Source organism: Electrona antarctica (assembly GCF_951216825.1).
Source record: "Electrona antarctica genome assembly, chromosome: 4".
Taxonomy (NCBI): Eukaryota; Metazoa; Chordata; class Actinopteri; order Myctophiformes; family Myctophidae; genus Electrona; species Electrona antarctica.
The window spans coordinates 34,294,989-34,315,393 of NC_136809.1; the positions used below are offsets into that span (position 1 = coordinate 34,294,989).

At 43.1% G+C, this 20,405-nt stretch overlaps 1 protein-coding gene and 1 long non-coding RNA gene across 8 annotated transcripts in view; both read left to right on the top strand.

Moving 5' to 3' along the window:
• Positions 1 to 9,940, top strand: part of LOC306921466 (striatin-like) — a 53,272-nt gene extending 43,332 nt beyond the window's left edge. For 3 of the 7 annotated variants that reach the window (XM_079498595.1, XM_079498597.1, XM_079498596.1), the window contains one exon: positions 558 to 9,940. In XM_079498595.1, the coding sequence (XP_079354721.1) occupies positions 558 to 727 (170 nt within the window). In that variant the 3' untranslated portion in view covers positions 728 to 9,940. The remainder of the gene's footprint in view (positions 1 to 557) is intronic. The other 4 variants (XR_013789772.1, XR_013789773.1, XR_013789774.1 and 1 more) reach the window with 4 other exon arrangements.
• Positions 9,941 to 15,698: 5,758 nt separating this feature from the next.
• LOC306921495 lies at positions 15,699 to 19,707 on the top strand. Its single transcript, XR_013789784.1, has 3 exons — positions 15,699 to 15,858; positions 16,212 to 16,285; positions 19,552 to 19,707. It is a non-coding gene; the product is annotated as an uncharacterized lncRNA (long non-coding RNA).
• The last annotated feature ends 698 nt before the right edge of the window (positions 19,708 to 20,405 follow it).

Genomic DNA, 20,405 nt, shown 5'->3' on the forward strand with positions numbered 1-20,405 from the left:
CTAAAAGAGCCTGCTTGCTCTGGGGAGAAACAAGATTGTGTCAAAGGTTGTGTCAAACTCAGACACAGGCTTTAAATGTCTCAATAGAAGAGCAGAGAGTCCAAATAAAACCACACCAATTGTTGTTGTTGTCTCGGTCGGTGGTGGAAAAACCTGACCGCGAGTATCACTGCCCCTGCTACAGGCCGTTGAAAACCCTTGTTTTCACCAGAAACGGCCCCCTCAATGTCGTTTCTAAGATACAGGGCTTTGAATGCAGGGCTTAGAATGGAAGTGGATGCGCGTGCATCTTCATAATGGCCGCGGCCACTGTCCCACTTTGTTGTGTTTCGTTGGCAAATAGTAGCTAACGATACGATCGGATTAAAACATGAATTAAAGAATGTAAACCCTAGAACACAAGAGTCTCGTGTTTGGCGGTCTAGGGTACTAATTTAACCCTCCGTGTTCGGCTTTGTGTTAAGATTGGACAAAATGACCAATTTCATTCATTCATTAAATTAGTTTTTTGTCAAAATCATTGGAAAATAGCCGGTGCTGTTGTTCTCCTCCACCAGGTCATGACTGCTCCATCCGTCTGTGGAACATGGAGAGTAAGACGTGCATCCAGGAGTTCACGGCCCACAGGAAGAAGTTTGAGGAGTCCATCCACGACGTGGCGTTCCACCCCACCAAGTGCTACATCGGCAGCGCCGGGGCCGACGCGCTCGCCAAGGTCTTCGTATGACAAGGCCCACACCAGGGGGCCGACACGCTCGCCAAGGTCTTCGTATGACCCCGCCCACACCACCCCACCCACCCCCCCGGCTGATCTGACCCCCAAAACCAAACCCAACCTCATCCACGGCTGACTGACTGCATGAAGAAGACCACCGGGTTGGTTTGTTTTGTTGACCAGAAACCAACCGCTAACTTCAGTGGTTTTCAACGTTTGATGCGGAGGAAAAGCAAGTGGGGGGGGGGTCCAAATGATGGATCCGTTCAGGTCTGTAACTCTTGAGAGTGTGCAAATGGAGACTTTTAAAAGGTCTTGAGCGTGTTCAAAATATCTCAACCTTTTGGACCTTTACGGGTCTGTAACTCTGAGAGTGTGCAAAATGTGCACACTATCAGAGTTAAACTTCCTTCTAGATGCACTGCAGCGCGACAGCAGAGCTAACACTGCATAGCTCAAGACCCTGATGCTCTGAGGACTTCCTTCTAGATGCACTGCAGCGCGACAGCAGAGCTAACAACACTGCATAGCTCAAGACCCTGATGCTCTGAGGACGTGAAGGGCAGTGATTCAGGAGTCCCGGGTTGGTGTTGACTAGACTGCACTCTCACATCACATCGCTGAGTTAAACACTGAGGAGTTTGCAGTGTAGATTGGCGGTCCCAGAGAATAAAAACAGGATGCTATCAAATGGGGGGTTTCGTGGTTTGATAATGCATATCAAACTGTGGGGACCTTGAAATGGAAAAGAATCACAGCATTACTTCATACAGTAACTGTACAAAAATATGTTGAATCCTTCACCTGGACCCAGGCTGACCCATGAGGACTGATCCAGGAGGACCCAGGCTGACCCATGAGGACTGATCCAGGAGGACCCGGGCTGGCCTGGGTCCACCTGGTCCCAGGCTGACCCATGAGGACTGATCCAGGAGGACCCAGGCTGACCCATGAGGACTGATCCAGGAGGACCCGGGCTGGCCTGGGTCCACCTGGTCCCAGGCTGACCCATGAGGACTGATCCAGGAGGACCCAGGCTGACCCATGAGGACTGATCCAGGAGGACCCATGCTGACCCATGAGGACTGATCCAGGAGGACCCAGGCTGACCCATGAGGACTGATCCAGGAGGACCCAGGCTGACCCATGAGGACTGATCCAGGAGGACCCAGGCTGACCCATGAGGACTGATCCAGGAGGACCCGGGCTGGCCTGGGTGGACCTGAAGGAAAGGCTGGCCTGAGTACAGTGGACGAGGTGTGGATGAAACAAGCAGCACGAGACGTTGGGCTGATTCCCTCAACATCTTTTCACCAAATGGAAGCTTATGTTTGTGTGGGTTACACACACACACACACACACACACACACACACACACACACACACACACACACACACACACACACACACACATTACTGCCTGTGTCTTTCTTATTGTTTTGAAAATATTTAATGTGAATGTGCCTTTTTTGGGGTCTGGTTCCGTTAGGAGAGCTACAGTACATCTGACAGTGTGAACGTGTGAACTAGGTGGTTTATTTTTACAGCTTTTTATTGTAACCATCATCTCAGCCCTGAGACTGGAGTGATCTTCTAAGTGACCCACATCAGGTCACCACACTAGATGTGGTCAGTCCTTCAATCTTCTCCACTCTTGAGAATGGAGATCGTGGAGAAACTCACATTGGAAGCAGTGCATAGAATGAGCGATCAGCTCACTCGCTGGGGTGCGTGGCTAAACTGCGATGAATGCCGACGTAGAGCCGCCTGATCCCACAACATTTGCGTTGGGTCCAGCAGGATCCCAATCTCGACGCAATACTAAAGGGGCATTTTCTCCATGTGTATAAGTCTAGAAGTAATACTGTTTACTTTACATTACTGCTGTGCATAACTGTAGTCCAGGGTTTTGAGAAGGTGTCATGCCCATTTCCTGTTCCGATAAATTCGCCCATATCTTTGTTTGATTGGCTCTGCAGCAGATGGATGGATGGATTAATTAAGGGACCAAGCCCGAAGGGACTTCTTGGTCCCTTATTGTATTTGTCTGTTCTGCCAAAAATAGCAGTTCTGGCTTAACCGTGCAGTCGGTTTTCACGAAACTTGGCAATATGGTAGAGGGCTATGCCAAACGGTGAGGATGCGAAGCCCACGACCATTGGCCAAAGGGTGGCACTATAGTACTCGATTGAAAAGCAATCTTTGAACAGGCATAGCTCATGAACCGTTTGACTGTCAGCAATCCAACTTCGATACACATATGCATCTCCCCATGCCGAACAACTTTCGTGACACCATTTTCCCCGCCATGATCTTCCTCAGCTGATAAGTTCTCCGTTAAGAATCTTTCTTCCCTTAGCTGTCGCTCACTAGCTTCTCGTTTGACCTTAGCTTCTCCATCGTTGTCCATTGTTAGCTGGTGCACTCACTGATGAAGAGGTGGGATGGGATGTTTTGCAGCATGGTGTGGATGTTTACTATAGCCTACTTCATACTGATGAAGAGGTAAGTATGGGATGTTTTGCAGCATGGTGTGGATGTTTACTATGGCCTACTTCATACTGATGAAGAGGTAAGTATGGGATGTTTTGCAGCATGGTGTGGATGTTTACTATAGCCTACTTCATACTGATGAAGAGGTAAGTATGGGATGTTTTGCAGCATGGTGTGGATGTTTACTATGGCCTACTTCATACTGATGAAGAGGTAAGTATGGGATGTTTTGCAGCATGGTGTGGATGTTTACTATGGCCTACTTCATACTGATGAAGAGGTAAGTATGGGATGTTTTGCAGCATGGTGTGGATGTTTACTATAGCCTACTTCATACTGTTGCCGCTGCAGCGCTTCATACTGTTGCCGCTGAAGCTCTTCGTCCTTTGTCCTGATTACTTCCTTCTGCTGGTCTAGTTTCTCCTGAGCGTTACGCACTGCCTCCTTGTTCTGACCCACTATCCATCTGTTCCTGGATGGCTCTCATGGCGTCATCCACTGCCTGGATCTGTTGCTCATACTGTAGCCAGTCTGCTCTCTTCGCAGTGCCTCCAACTCCAGGGCCACCCCCTCAGACTCCTGCTGTTTCTTCTTGAGCTTCTTGTGGAAAACGTCAGCTTTGGGCATCTGGAATTTCCCTTTTTTAATTGCGGGGGCAATTGTATTACTGGCTTGTCTCTCCTCTGCTCTCTGCTGTTTCAGCAGCTTCTTGTGTTGCCGTTTGGAAAGAGCAGCTGCACTTTCACTGCACTGGTGGTACTGGTGCAAGTTGTTACTGGTGGTTGTCCCTCATCACTGTTGGTCCACTGGTACTGGTGGCAGTTACTGGTGGTACACTGGTACTGGTGAATTATTCTTGTTAATAGAAGTATAAATAATGTCAGAGCTGTATTCAATGTATAGAATAGACAGCTCAAACCTACAAGTACAAGATGTTTAAACTGTTGCTAACACTGCAGTACTGAAGAAATCCGCATGTACCATGTTAATAACAAGTAATGCGCGTGAACGCGGGAAGCGAACAAAGCTGTTGTGGCAGTCTGACACACACACACACCTCTGTCGTTCCAATTTCAGTTCCTATTGGTTCTCTGTATTGTTCCAATTTTAAGATCGTAAGCCCTCTGGTGGCGGGCGTGTGGTGTTACAGCGTGACACACACACAGACAAGCTAGGCCGCTTCTATAGTAATCGCTCACTTTGTTCGCAATAATAATATTTATTAGTTTCTCAGCTCCTCCAGAAGACGTTCCAACACATGTTGTGTTTTCCATGGTCTGCTGCATCATCCTCTGCCCTTCACACCAGTTAACGTTGACCATTGTAATCGGTTTTGGCCTGTTAGTTGTGTCTCAAGCCTCAAAGCGCCGGTATGTTTTCCCCAGAGTCGGTAGAACCGTATTGCTGCCTCTTTCAGACGATCTCCTTAGTTTTAGCACAGCCGGCGCCCTGAGCCAACCAGATCACACAAAGACAACTCGCTGATGTGTTGACATGGTGAACAGACCCATCTTTGACTCCTACCGGACAGCTGATTCAGTTTTGTTGATGGATAACTCTGGTTCCTCTTCCCCAACTTGAAGCACCTTAAATGCTTCATCAGGGCTGTCCACCTGGACGTAATGCAGGTCTTTAACGAAGGAGTTCCCTTTCGGCTTCCCCGAACCAGCTTTATCATCATGACTATGACGTACAGCAGTCCGTGGATAGACTACACACACACACATATGTGTATATGGGTAATAATAATTAAAATAATAAATAATAATTAAAATAATAGTAATGGTAATAATAGTAGTAATAATAAATACATCACATTAATATTGTACATTTACAGAGATTGTGCATTACATTAACCCATTCACACACATTCATACACCGATGGTGGAGGAAACCATGCAAGGCACCAACCTGCACATCGGGAGCAAGTTTCAGTATCATGTCATCTCGTCTTGCCATCGTTCAGTGTCTTGTCATCATGAGGTTCTTGCACAAGAACACTTCGACACTAAATCTCTGGCGGAGTCTGGGATCGAACCGGGAAGCTTCCGGTTCTCAAGTAGCCGCTGTACCTTCCAAAATAATGTACAAGTAATGTAAATCGAATCGTGAGTTGAGTGAATTGTTACATGCCTATAAATAAGATGTATTATTAGATCAAAACCTTTAGCCCAGAATTAGCTCTCAGTAGTATGGCATTATGTATATATATACCTCTTCCCCAACTTGAAGCACCTTAAATGCTTCATCAGGGCTGTCCACCTGGACGTAATGCAGGTCTTTAACGAAGGAGTTCCCTTTCGGCTTCCCCGAACCAGCTTTATCATCATGACTATGACGTACAGCAGTCCGTGGATAGACTACACACACACGCACATATGTGTATATGGGTAATAATAATTAAAATAATAAATAATTAAAATAATAGTAATGGTAATAATAGTAGTAATAATAAATACATCACATTAATATTGTACATTTACAGAGATTGTGCATTACATTAACCCATTCACACACATTCATACACCGATGGTGGAGGAAACCATGCAAGGCACCAACCTGCACATCGGGAGCAAGTTTCAGTATCATGTCATCTCGTCTTGCCATCGTTCAGTGTCTTGTCATCATGAGGTTCTTGCACAAGAACACTTCGACACTAAATCTCTGGCGGAGTCTGGGATCGAACCGGGAAGCTTCCGGTTCTCAAGTAGCCGCTGTACCTTCCAAAATAATGTACAAGTAATGTAAATCGAATCGTGAGTTGAGTGAATTGTTACATGCCTATAAATACGATTTATTATTAGATCAAAACCTTTAGCCCAAAATTAGCTCTCAGTAGTATGGCATTATGTATATATATATATATACATATAATGCTATATTTTCTTCTTTGGGGGGGGGGGGGGGGGGGGGGGGGGCACCTTCTGGACACCCAGGACTAAGTATGCACACAGCCTAACTCCAGTTTTCTTCATTCCAAGAAGCCATTGATTTCCATTGGCTCTAATGTTAAACAGAATTGAAGCTCAACTTTAATTGCGGTTGCAATATAAAGGTCATTTAGGTTGAGGAGTGATTAACGCGCAGAGTAATTCATTTTCAATATTTAAGTGGGCGTGGTCCCGTGAAATTGTCGCACACATTTCGTGCACACGCCCGCTTTTTTCCCGCTTTCATTGTCTCGCCCCTCAAGAATATACACATTAATTTGGGGGTCCTCAACAAGGAAATGTTTGAGAAACACTGCTGTAGATTTCACTTCAGTTAACATTCAAGCTCATTTAAAGTGGAATCTCATTCAAAATGAGAACATGTCAACTCTATGTGAACTCTATTTCATCTATATAATTTACTACATATTCACAGCAGTCTGATCTAAATGGAAAAAAAACGTCCTCCTGATCACATTATACTCTGAGGCCAATCTTAATTCATACTCCATCGCACAACATTGTTGCTTGCCGCCAAGAACCGATCTTGTCAGAAGCGAAATGTACTACGGAGTAATAATTAAGGCTAATCGTCTCTGAAGGGAAATTACTTTTAGAATTGTCGATTTTGGTTGTATTTGTGACAGATTACATGACTAAGCAGTTTGTTTTGTCACTACATTTTAATGATTTATGTTTTTTTTTATCCCCCGAACTGCTCCAACGACATCACAAAGGTTACAGGTCGGAGACTCAGAGTGTCGTTAAATATATCTAGTGATGCTATATTCCAAACCTAGGAATTGTTGAGGATGATATGCATTTGGTTTTTTTAAGCTATGAGACGACAGTTGTCATATTATACTGATTGATGTACTCTGTAATATATACTATCCTGTAAAACGCAGAGTGGCCATGTGACTCTTTGCTAGCAGTAGATTTTAGAACAAACTGCTCCTCTCCCCCAGCGAGGTCCATTAGGTGTTTTGAACAAAAAAACGCGCTGCTGTTTTTAAAAAGGACAAACTGCGTTGAATGGCGCATTGACACTTTTTTGTTTCCATGTATCTATTTTGATTTTGAATTGTTTTCTTCATTATTATATTTTCTGTGTATTTATTATTAATGCTTTTAAAATGTAATTCAAGCCAAAATAATTCTACCAAGTATATTTTCCTGAACAAGATGTTTCTGAGCTGATGTGAGCAGAAATCTGGCTGTTAATAACACGTTGGATACTATTATAAAAGTGGTTCTCAAAGTGGGGTCCAGGGGGTCCCCATCTAAATAACTGGTATCTCTTGAGAGTGTACAAATGGACCTGTATGGGTTCATTTGGTTCCATTTGTACACTCAGAGTTGTGGGGGGGTCTGTGGCCCATAGGAAACTAGAGGGTCTTTACTCTGTACAATGAAAACGTTTGAGAACCCATTGCTGTATGGGAACATAATGGAATTGGGGTCTATGGCACCCTGAAGAGGGAACAAATCACAATTATAATAATTTCTTGTTTTTTAAATGTGTAGATTGAACAGAAAAATAATCTGTTGTCTCAACATAGCAGTAGTTCAGTCGGATAACTCACGAATAGATTTAACCAATAATTATAGGATGAGAATACAAGTGTGCATATAATATTTTATTGTCTTGGTGTTCAGCTCTGCTACATTTTCTCCCTGCTCGGCACAATTAAACACCATCATTAAACATTAAGAGCAGGGAGATACATATACAATAACAACCCCCCATGGGGAACATAAATAACAGAGCCCACCGATGGTGCTGAGGTGGCGGTGGGAGCAAACCTCACATAACAAGTTGTTATGTGAGGTTCCTGGTTCCTGGCAAGGACTGTCTAAAGAGGACGAGACGCGAAGACCGTACGGGCGACGCCATGTTGCTTATGGTGCTCCATGGAAGGAAAGAAACATGCGCAGTTGAGACCAAGGAAGCTGAACGCGGAAGTGTTGGCTGCATATAGCCCATTGCGCATGTTTTTTTCCTTCCATGGAGCACCATAAGCAACATGGCGTCGCCCGTACGGTCTTCGCGTCTCGTCCTCTTTAGACAGTCCTTGGTTCCTGGTTGTTATTAACAACCAGGAACCATATTAAGCATGCAGTCTAGGTGAGCTTAATATACCCCGCCTAATTGGTCAGCTGCCACATCAGGGAATGACATGTGGGTCTTGCACACACTGAATACACCCACATAGTAATGCAGCATATTAACCCCATGAGTATATGTATGCGCCCTTGAGCACAGCATGAAACCCCTTTGAGTATATCTGACTGAACTAACTCCGCAAGCTACGTATAATTTGTTTTCTCATCAGCACTTTTAACATGTTAAAATGTTATAACAACACAAACGGCGTCACGTAATAGCCTGTCTGCCGTGATAAATGGCTGTCTAATCCTGTCACAATACATAAATGACTGATTGCTAGTATGTGAGATTGTAACAAAGAATGTCTGATTTTCATCATTATTTTTCACATTGTTGCCCACTCTCTTTTAGCCACTTTAAATCTGCCGGGCGTATGTTCGTTTTTTCAGGGCAAAATCTTGTTCTTGTCGGGAAGTGAAATTAGCAGATTTGCAGGCTCACAACGCATGTGTTGGCTTTTAGATTGGCAATTTTGTCTGCCCGATAGCAACGATACATTTGACATAATATGAAGGTTTTGACAAAAGAAAAAGGAAAATTGTATTTGTACGTTCCAGTGTTGAATGCCAAAACACTGGAGGTTATGTAATAACTGGTTATTTAAGCAACATAAGCGAGTAATTGCGCTTTAGGGCCATGTTCCTTAAAATAACTCCATTAAATCATTAATCACAATTGGTTGTATGACAATTAATTGTCAACTAAAATGTAATTATTGTGACAGCCCTACCACCAGTAATGTGATCAGTTCAAAAACACTCGACACTCAATCATGACGAGAGAAAATGACTGCTTTGTAACAGTTTAGCATCACACAGCCCTCTTTATTCTGCAGAGCTAACGTTCAACAGTCCTCTCATTGTTTATATTCACTTTAAATAACTTGCAGAGAAATTGTATTTTGTGTATTTTTTTTTCCTTTTTAGACACTACTAGATTATTTTTGTGTTACTTACTTTCCATGTATTTTCTTTGTTGTGAAGAGGTAATAATAATCCTTGTGATATACAGGTAGATCTATTTTTGAATGGAGGTATTTTTCTTGTTTTACTTGAAACCATTAGTAAAGGGATTGGTGTCGTGGTTTGTAGATAGACACTACTGTACAGTTCACACCTTCAGCTCTGAGCCACACATAACGGGTGTTTATGCTAAAACACGTGACCCATTATATTCTGCCACTCCTTAGGTCTTTGTTCTTCATGTTATGAGATTGTTTATTGTAGTTTTGCAGCCATGGCCATATATACTGATGGAGCAATATTATTAAACTCCAAGAGACCCCCCAGGAGTCGCAGAATTCAATAGGTCACACATTCCGAGTTACTGGTTTCATCTGGAGTCGTACTAAAACAAAAAATTGATTCTTGCTGTTTTACCAAAATGTGTTGGTGTGAAAAACACAGGCAGTGTTCCAGGAATGATGGGGAAACTATGGGGAGTTTGGTTTGCTTGTGTAAAGGAGAAGAAAAAAAATCTTTCTTTTTAACTTTTGTCTTCAGGTATATTTAGACTATGTAAAGAAGGGAAAGCAAAGATGTGTACAGTTTTAAAGTATTAAAAGCAGATGTATTTATTAACACAGTATAAAGTGTATATTACGTGGCATTAAAAGCAGTGGTGTAACAAGGAGTCTGTGTGCTGAAGTCTCTACTGTTGCATAATAGTAACCAGTAAGATGCGTGAGGGCGAGAAGCGACCTCGCCTTAAAGGGTGAAGTTGCGTGCACGCAACCGGCTGGGTGACAGCGAACAGCTGGGCGAGCGCTGGCGCTTTGGAATGGGGGGTCAAATAAACATATCTGCCTGGGTGACAGCAGACTGCTGGGCAAGCGCTTTGGCATGGGGGGGTAAAGATCTTACTTTTCGGGCCTGTTAAGAACTCCAGTTTTTGCCGGCTGCCGGGCGCGGCTGCACTAATAACTTTGGGGCAGGCCCATCTACAGTTTAAATGGAGACATCGAAGAGGAAGGATGGATGGGGAAGGAATGGATCAACATAATGGAATGTCAGAACAGGTCAGCTCCATATATGGAGATCTAAGGGTTTGAGGTCAGTTCAACTCAGTTGTAGAGTTGCTGGACAATATTGATGACATCAGGCCAGGGATCTCTATATGGGCTTAATATTGATGACATCAGGGATCTCCATCCCTGATGTCACATGCTCCATCCTTAATGATGTCACGTGCTCCATCCCTGATGATGTCACATGCTCTCACCCCGACCAACCAACCAACACACACTGACGGGAAATGCACGATTCCATAGTTAACTGCGACCTTTGGTCGCAATAATATTAATAATAATAATATAATGACGTACTTTCTCCTGCAGGGTAAATTGTATTTCAGCTCAACCAACCCTGTTCGCTGCCCACAAAGAGGCAGTTGGTTAGGTGTCTTCCTACTTCAATCAACCCAGTGTTCGACAGCTATTTTGAATACAATTCCAGTTAGTTTTAGTCATATTTTAGTCTAGTTTTAGTTGACTAAATATATTATTTTAGTCGACTAAATCTATAATTGACTTTTGACAAAAATGTATTTTGGCAGGCTTTGATGGGGTTGTAATGCCTGATTTTACATATCATTGTATGCTGAAAATAGCCGATCTAAGTATTTTCAGAGCGCAACACCAAAGCGCGAAACTATCAAACTAAACAAAATGACTTGCCTTTTAGTTCTACTGGATCTCTTCCCCACGTCCCTCCCTGACATTTTAGTTTAGTTTTGAAAATAACAAAATTAAATAATGACATACTAATTTAAAAAAATGGTAAACCAACATATTTTCAAATGCGGGTGCATGGTCAAATAGGCTACATATTTAATGTGGGGTTCCTTCTTTTAACATGAACATGTTTGAGAGGAATACGAGACATCTCACCCCGGTGAGTTGTCTTCACTTTTTGACATGTCGGGGTGAGTTGTCCGGACAGCTCACCCCGGACAGCTCACCCCGGAAAGTGAAGACAGCTCACCCCGGAAAGTGAAGACATCTCACCCCGGTGAGATGTCTTTACTTTCCGGGGTGAGCTGTCTTCACTTTCTGACATTGCGGGGTGAGTTGTCTGTACTTTCCGTGGCACCCATTACAGTAGGCATAATTCAATTTCGGATCTAACTATCGGTTCCTACAGACGTGCGCAGTCACGGCTAATTATTTATTTATTTAACAGTAAAATCCGGTGAAACACTTGTAAGGAGTAGAGCGTCTCTCTCTCTCTCTCTCTCTCTCTCTCTCTCTATGCAGCATTGAGGGGGGGGGGGTCGTTTGTGGATAATGTTTGCGCTTCAAAGGCAGAGTCTGACGGCTGTACAAAGTTGCTAATTAGGTCACATTCTCACCTAATACTTCGGTAGACTCAAATGCGTATGGGCGGAGAATTTGGATTCTTGCATATTTAATTTGATGCGGTTTGCCTTCACACTGGCTGTGTCAGGCGCAGCAAGGAAACGTAGCAGGGAATTTTATCAATGTGTTCAGAAGCCGATGTTAAAAAATAGACTTTTCACGTAAAGTGAGAGTAACGGATGCAGTGTGTCGTCGGAGACTTACTGTGTGTGTGTGTGTGTGTGTGTGTGTGTGTGTGTGTGTGTGTGTGTGTGTGTGTGTGTGTGTGTGTGTGTGTGTGTGTGTGTGTGTGTGTGTGTGTGTGTGTGTGTGTGTGTGTGTGTGTGTGTGTGTGTGTGTGTGTGTGTGTGTGCGCGCCACTGTTCTTTTTTTTGGGCACATGAACGAGGCACAGCGGAGACGGGAGCGCAAAATGATCCGAAGTTTACAATAGATAGCCTACTCCCAGAGTCCCATTGATGATCCGATCACAATTATTATGCATATTCCATGTTAGCTATACAGTTTATAGATCATGCTGAGCTAAACATGTGTTTTAATTTTGAAGTATTTATATTTAAACAAGATGAAGAAAGTCTCCACTCGGATCCCCACACAGTGACAGACAGACACGCACGACAGACAGACAGAATATTCTGTACACTGCAGTGTTTTTTATGTGTTTCCTTAAGCAATAGATTAATGTGCTCGTCCTCATATTTCGATGAGGGCTTAATTCGGTCTCCTTATTTGACCACGTCACATGATAACGGGACATCTTTGCACTGCGTAAAATGAATGGTAACAAGACAACTCACCCCTAAAGCCACTTTTGGTGAGTTGTCCAGACAACTCACCCCTAAACGTGAAGACATCTCACCCCTGCTTTTTTAGGGGTGAGATGTCTTCACTTTCCGGGGTGAGATGTCTTCACTTTTGGCCACTTTCGGGGTGAGATGTCTTCACGTTTAGGGGTGAGTTGTCAGGACAACTCACCAAAAGTCTGACTGAATATGTAGCCTTTGAGCTATACTTTACTGAATATTTCACAAGAATATAACACAAGAGTCAAATGTACGGTCAAATGTAATGTAGTTTATTTAAATATAGAAACATTGTAAACAAAGTTCAAACAGCAGTTTGTACAAAAAATATAAAAAAAAGGTAAACACAAAAATATAGAAAAAAGTTAAGTATAGAAAAAATGTAAACTAAAAAATATAGTAAAAAGTTGTCATAAAAAAAACCATCAGTTTGCTACAAAAACACTAAAAAGTTGTCATATCTACAAAAAGAAAGAAAAAAGTTGTGCTGTGTGCTGTGCAGTGTGCTGTCCCATTTTGGTCAAAAGTTGTGCACTAAAAAGTTGTCATATGTATATGTATGTAGGCTACCCAGTAGCCTACCCATATGATTAGATGAATGTGCAACATTGTTTCCATCTTCCAAGCATATTCCTGCCAAAATGGAGATCTTAAATTGTTGAAAATGTCTTTAAACAAAAGATCACCATGAATTCAAGGCTTGTGTGTGTGTGTGTGTGTGTGTGTGTGTGTGTGTGTGTGTGTGTGTGTGTGTGTGTGTGTGTGTGTGTGTGTGTGTGTGTGTGTGTGTGTGTGTGTGTGTAAACTTCTGAAGAAATGTGAACTGAACATGCGCAGCAGCAAAGAACCGCATTCTACTCCTCCCAAAAACGGGGGTTTCACTTCGCTTCCAAGCGCACTTTATTTCGATTCGGTGCAGGTGGGAATGCAATCCGTAGCAAATAAAGGAAATGAAGCAAACTATCATGTGGCGGATAAGGAGCTAAACACAGTTGGAGACGGAGAAGGGATATTCATTTTACGCAGTGCAAAGATGTCCCGTTATCATGTGACGTGGTCAAATAAGGAGACCGAATTAAGCCCTCATCGAAATATGAGGACGAGCACATTAATCTATTGCTTAAGGAAACACATAAAAAACACTGCAGTGTACAGAATATTCTGTCTGTCTGTCGTGCGTGTCTGTCTGTCACTGTGTGGGGATCCGAGTGGAGACTTTCTTCATCTTGTTTAAATATAAATACTTCAAAATTAAAACACATGTTTAGCTCAGCATGATCTATAAACTGTATAGCTAACATGGAATATGCATAATAATTGTGATCGGATCATCAATGGGACTCTGGGAGTAGGCTATCTATACTATTGTAAACTTCGGATCATTTTGCGCTCCCGTCTCCGCTGTGCCTCGTTCATGTGCCCAAAAAAAAGAACAGTGGCGCACACACACACACACACACAGTAAGTCTCCGACGACACACTGCATCCGTTACTCTCACTTTACGTGAAAAGTCTATTTTTTAACATCGGCTTCTGAACACATTGATAAAATTCCCTGCTACGTTTCCTTGCTGCGCCTGACACAGCCAGTGTGAAGGCAAACCGCATCAAATTAAATATGCAAGAATCCAAATTCTCCGCCCATACGCATTTGAGTCTACCGAAGTATTAGGTGAGAATGTGACCTAATTAGCAACTTTGTACAGCCGTCAGACTCTGCCTTTGAAGCGCAAACATTATCCACAAACGACCCCCCCCCCCCCCTCAATGCTGCATAGAGAGAGAGAGAGAGAGAGAGAGAGAGAGAGAGACGCTCTACTCCTTACAAGTGTTTCACCGGATTTTACTGTTAAATAAATAAATAATTATAATAATTAGCCGACTGCGCACGTCTGTAGGAACCGATAGTTAGATCCGAAATTGAATTATGCCTACTGTAATGGGTGCCACGGAAAGTACAGACAACTCACCCCGCAATGTCAGAAAGTGAAGACAGCTCACCCCGGAAAGTAAAGACATCTCACCGGGGTGAGATGTCTTCACTTTCCGGGGTGAGCTGTCTTCACTTTCCGGGGTGAGCTGTCCGGGGTGAGCTGTCCGGACAACTCACCCCGACATGTCAAAAAGTGAAGACAACTCACCGGGGTGAGATGTCTCGTATTCAAATGAATATCCCTTCTCCGTCTCCAACTGTGTTTAGCTCCTTATCCGCCACATGATAGTTTGCTTCATTTCCTTTATTTGCTACGGATTGCATTCCCACCTGCACCGAATCGAAATCAAGTGCGCTTGGAAGCGAAGTGAAACCCCCGTTTTTGGGAGGAGTAGAATGCGGTTATTTGCTGCGCATTAGGATTCGAATGAGCCTTCACACCTGCCAAACGAAGCGAACTTTCGGACAATGATCTTGCTACTGCTAGTTACATTAGCATGTGAGAAAAGTGACAGCCATCTGGAGTAACCAAATTGAGAGTGGTTCAGTTCACATTTCTTCAGAAGTTTGCACACACACACACACACACACACACACACACACACACACACACACACACACACACACACACACACACAAGCCTTGAATTCATGGTGATCTTTTGTTTAAAGACATTTTCAACAATTTAAGATCTCCATTTTGGCAGGAATATGCTTGGAAGATGGAAACAATGTTGCACATTCATCTAATCATATGGGTAGGCTACTGGGTAGCCTACATACAAACAATAATGTTTGTATTTGTAAGGTTTATTATGCATTTGACCGTGACATACTTAAAGGCGAATTCGACTGTTTTTCTAAACTTTTGATGTTTACCTTTTTTTTTATATTTTTTGTACAAACTGCTGTGTTTACAATGTTTCTATATTTAAATAAACTACATTACACTCACCCCTAAACGTGAAGACATCTCACCCCGAAAGTGGCCAAAAGTGAAGACATCTCACCCCGGAAAGTGAAGACATCTCACCCCTAAAAAAGCAGGGGTGAGATGTCTTCACGTTTAGGGGTGAGTTGTCTGGACAACTCACCAAAAGTGGCTTTAGGGGTGAGTTGTCTTGTTACCTTTGAGAGCCACTGAACAAATGAGCAGAGTAGAAAAGTGTTCAGGATTTATGTTTATGAATGCTGTTTCTATTTGTTTTACAAGAAAATATTGTTGACGCGTTGATTAGTGTCCGGAACCATGGCACTTATGTGTGTTGTTGTCAGGAGGATGTTGTGGTTGCACTAGCACTTCCTCCCTTTGAAGTTGACAAGCGGCTTGTTTTTGTTTAGAATTGAAACATTAAAGCGAATGTTTCGTTGTTTATTTAATTGACATACTTTCTAATAACATTTCATTGCAGTTCGTGTATGGTTGTCGTGATTCTCACGAGTCACCTCGTGACAACGAGGTATGTTTATTTAAAAGAATGAAAAGACGCACAAAAAGACAAGTTTCAACAAGGCAATTTAATGTGCTTTTAATACAAAAATAAACACGACCGAGACAAGAGGCGCTAACAAAATGTATGATATGCTCAACACCTAATTAAATAAAGCTTCAGCTGGTGTTAGAATCTGTGAGATTAATAAATAAAGCATTACAAGTCAATATGTTTATTTGCAATTGTGGTGAGTAAACTTCACCCCATCACATCTTAACACAATACCTAATTTCACTATGCCTATAGCCTAAATAGAATTAGATTAATTATGTTTTACTGTGACCAGATGTAACATGCAGTAATGTGTGTTCTCTCTGCAGACTCGACCCACACCACATCAGCTATGGCTGCTGCCTTCCAGAGTGAATCACCACATGCTGCCAGTGCCAAGAGAGTGAGACTAGACACTAACCGTGTGTGTGTGGACTGCTGTGTTGACTGTTGATATAGAGAAAATGTCTGTAAAAGCACTCTAGATTAATAGCCGCAATTTGCAACTCTAGATTTTTTTATAATGCGATGAATCTAGAGTTGCAATACCCTCCATTGACTCCCCACTCATCCAATTTGGTTTGCGATCTGCTTGTCTTAAACTACGTTAAACTCACCAACATTGCAGCTGTAGTCCAAGCTTGAATTATCCTCTTTCAATCTGCCGAGCTTGTTTTTCATAAAAATCCACCGTAGACATGTTATGAGCTACGTTCTGTCAAGAAATTCTGTGCAGGTGATTCTTTTTCTAAGTGCTGGAGTTTGGAAGCACTCGTCATAAGTCACTGAACGGCCCTGCGTACCACCTGTTTCGACATAATGCAGGAGGCAGCAGCGCGACCCGTTAACAAAAACGAGTGCTTCCAAACTGCAACACTTAGAAAAAGAATCACCTGCAGAGGATGTCTTGACAGAAAGTAGCTCATAACATGTCTACGGTGGATTTTTATGAAAAACAAGCTCGGCAGATTGAAAGAAGATAATTCAAGCTTGGACTACAGCTGCAATGTTGGTGAGTTTAACGTCGTTTTAGACAAGCAGATCGCAAACCAAATTGGATGAGTGGGGAGTCAATGGAGGGTATTGCAACTCTAGATTCATCCCATTATCAAAAAATCTAGAGTTGCAAATTGCGGCTATCCAGATTAGATGAATAGTCTTTTAGGTGCAAGGCTCTATGATTCAATAGGAATGAAGAAGTAGCCAGCACACAATGAATCACATTGTATATTTACCTCTGATGGACAGACAATGGACGTGTTTTCGATCTGATAGACCAATTATTTGTTTACAAACATTGAGACATGGGTGACTGTTTCATGTAATCAATTTCCAACAGATCTCCAAACCTGTTGTTTTGGGGAGCGCTGGTTTCAGTTCTTTCAACCTCTTGTGTGTTGGCTAGTGAGGTGCAGCCTAGGAGACATTTATACTTAATTGCGCAACAGTATTGCACACAGATAACTGTTGTGAGCTTAGAGGTCTGTGTGCGCGACACCATCGAGGGACGAAGCATAAATTATACTTGATAGGCTGCAGGTCTAAGCGTGCAGCCAAGCACAAACAGGCTCTGCTGCCGTGTTCATGAGCACACCTCCTGTTCTTATGACAGTGACTGTAGGTGTGGTTTTGAGGACAACTATATTTCAAGAGTGAGAGATCACAATAAAAAAATCATTCTTCCTCCATACTGGGAAAAAAACAGCATCTGAAAGTTTGATGGGGCATCTTTTTACACGTGATTGCAGTTAGAACTTTTTCATTGCATCTTAAGAGGTGGGGTTCTCGTGCTGCCGGCCTGCGCACGCATGCTGGTGCGATCATTGTGACGTCATCTGATAAGGCGTCTATAGGGTCTGAGCTAGAGTTCTCATCGGGCCCGAAATTTGAAGCCCGGCACGGCCCGGCCCTAACTGGTTCAGCCCGAAGCTCGGCCCGACCCTAAAGATTTCCATAATGTTAGGCCCGAAGCCCGATGAAGCCCGAAAAAAAAGGGAAAAAAAGAACGCCACTTTAATGCATGGCCAGCGCAGCGGCGTGCACCGTCATGGTTCAGTGTGTGTCTGTGTGAGAGTGAGAAAGGAGTTCAATGGACTTATCGCCGAAATAAAGGATTTATGTAGCTCACGTTAGACTGTTAATGTAGGCTACCATTTCCATATCATTCTAATGGATTCCATTTCCAGTGGTGGTGAGTAGCTCCCCTTAGTTTCCTCTGAAGTGAAGCAGCTATGTCCAAGACCCCAAGTATCGTCCCCGTTGCGTTCGGTGTCCAAAAGAACAAACATAGCCTACAAAGTTTACAAACCATCCACGCACCCGCTCATGGCGTGTCTCGACAGCTTAGAGATCTGTTATTTTAAATCGGGCACATATAACGAGGAGCGCCGCCGCACTGAGGGACGGCGGTTATAATACTAATCATTTTGTAAATCAAATAGCCTGTAGCCTGCAGTGGACTGTAACATTGCGTGGTCATCATACACTACAGAATTATATGGAACGGTTGGTGACTATATGACGTTGATTAGCTGGCCTAATGATTAGGTTATTCATTTCATCGCAGCCAGCTGGGTTTAACGAGATGGCTCAGTGCAACTGTGCAACTGTTTTCGTCATGTTGCAGTCACACGATAGCTGAATCAGATATCGTGTGATAATCCGATTGATTTATAAAACATTTAGCATATGAACTGAAGCTCATTTGGTGCGCCGCAAACCAGAGGCCAGCCAGCGGTATAAACAACCACCCCACCGTTCACTTCTCTCTGCTCATGCCTGCGCACTGTGCGCAGTCAGTAATCCAAGCCCCCCGCCTCCACTCCTCCGTCTTCCTCCTGTCACAATTAAGTGAAGCCCTCTTTATAATAAATACATACTTGTAGGCAGTATAGCCTACACATTACACAAATAACAGAATTGCTATTTTTATTATAATAACATTCTTGAAAAAAGGAGAAAGAAAAAATCACGGAAAATCACAGAGCCCGAGGCTCGGCCCAGCCCGACTAATTAGCATAATGTTTTGGGCCCGGCCCGGCCCGAAAATGTCGGGCCGGGCCGGGTTCGGGCAGAAAATGAGAACTCTAGTCTGAGCACACTTTAGATTCCATGCGCGGACAGAAGAAGCTGTGTTTTGCGTCATTTCCGTTTTTTTAGACAGCTGGTGGATGGAAATGAAGCTTGCCCCAGCGGCATTCTGCCACGTGGGTGGAGATTCATTTCCATCCACCATCTGTCTAAAAACCTGGATGACGCAAAACACAGCTTCCTTTGGCCGTGCATGGAAGTTCAAGTGTGCCCAGGCTGACAGGCCTTCCTCAGCGTTGTCACTGAGACGTGACCTTGCTTCATAGTTCATACACAGCTACTCAAGCTGCCCTCACTCAGCAGTGAGGCACCCCAATACACGCCCATGCAGTCAATCATCAAATCATATAACATAAACAAAACAAAAACATTCAACAGTGAGTTTGCCTCTTGTAAAAATTAAAATTACAATTTGAGTGCCTCACTCAACAGTACACAGGGTCAGTTTTCAAGCCATGTTACTCTGAGATGATTATGAATAGATGTATTGTATTTGTGTGATTTATCATTATTATTAATGATATATCTATAATCTATATGACATTAGTCTCCTCCTGGATGTTGTCTGTTGCACTTCAGGAGGACGGCAGCAGCGTACCTCTATCCTCAGCGGATGATCGAGAATGGATGTTTGTGGATTCCAGCCACCCTAACAAGGTCTTAGAGGGCCTCGACAGGCTGCGGCACAACACTACCTTGTGTGATGTGATTCTGTGCAGTGAGGGACAGGAGATCCCCTGCCATCGTAAAAAATGAAACTTGTAAGTTGTAACGCTGAGACCTGTAGTGTAGAATGATGTTACCATAGGTGCACATGATCGCATCCCTGTTTGATGGTGTTGCGTAGAGTGGTCCTAATGGGCAAAAGAGGTGGCTGAAATGTGCCTGAATAATGCATTTTCTATTAACTGTACAATATGTGAAGACATTGAGGGCCGGATAATAAGCGTAGAACCTTGGCAGAGTACTTATGAATAGTCTGTGGAAGTGTGGAGGCAAGTGGAGTGCTGGTAAAGCTCGCCCCTAGAAACCACTGCCAGACAGACACCACGTCGACCCTATTCTGATTTCACGTGAACCCAACATCATGCTATATACAATCAATTGTTCACACAATGTAAATGAGAAGAGCTTAACCCATTTAGACCCGAGTTAAAAACATTCGCTTTGAAAGAATATATATTCAAAGATTTGCACCACATTTTTACGGTGGCGCGCTATGAGCTTGTAGATCTGCTATTTTTCAATAGCAAAATTATAACATGTTTAAAACACCAAAAGGGGTTCCCGCCCAAAATGGGTTAAAGGGATATTTCACTTTTTTAACAGTATTTACTATGGGGTCAGAACAGTATCAAAAGTGTCACGGTAGATATTACAGATTTGTAACTCACAAGTTCAGATTTGCAACTCACGTGAGTGAACTCACAGGT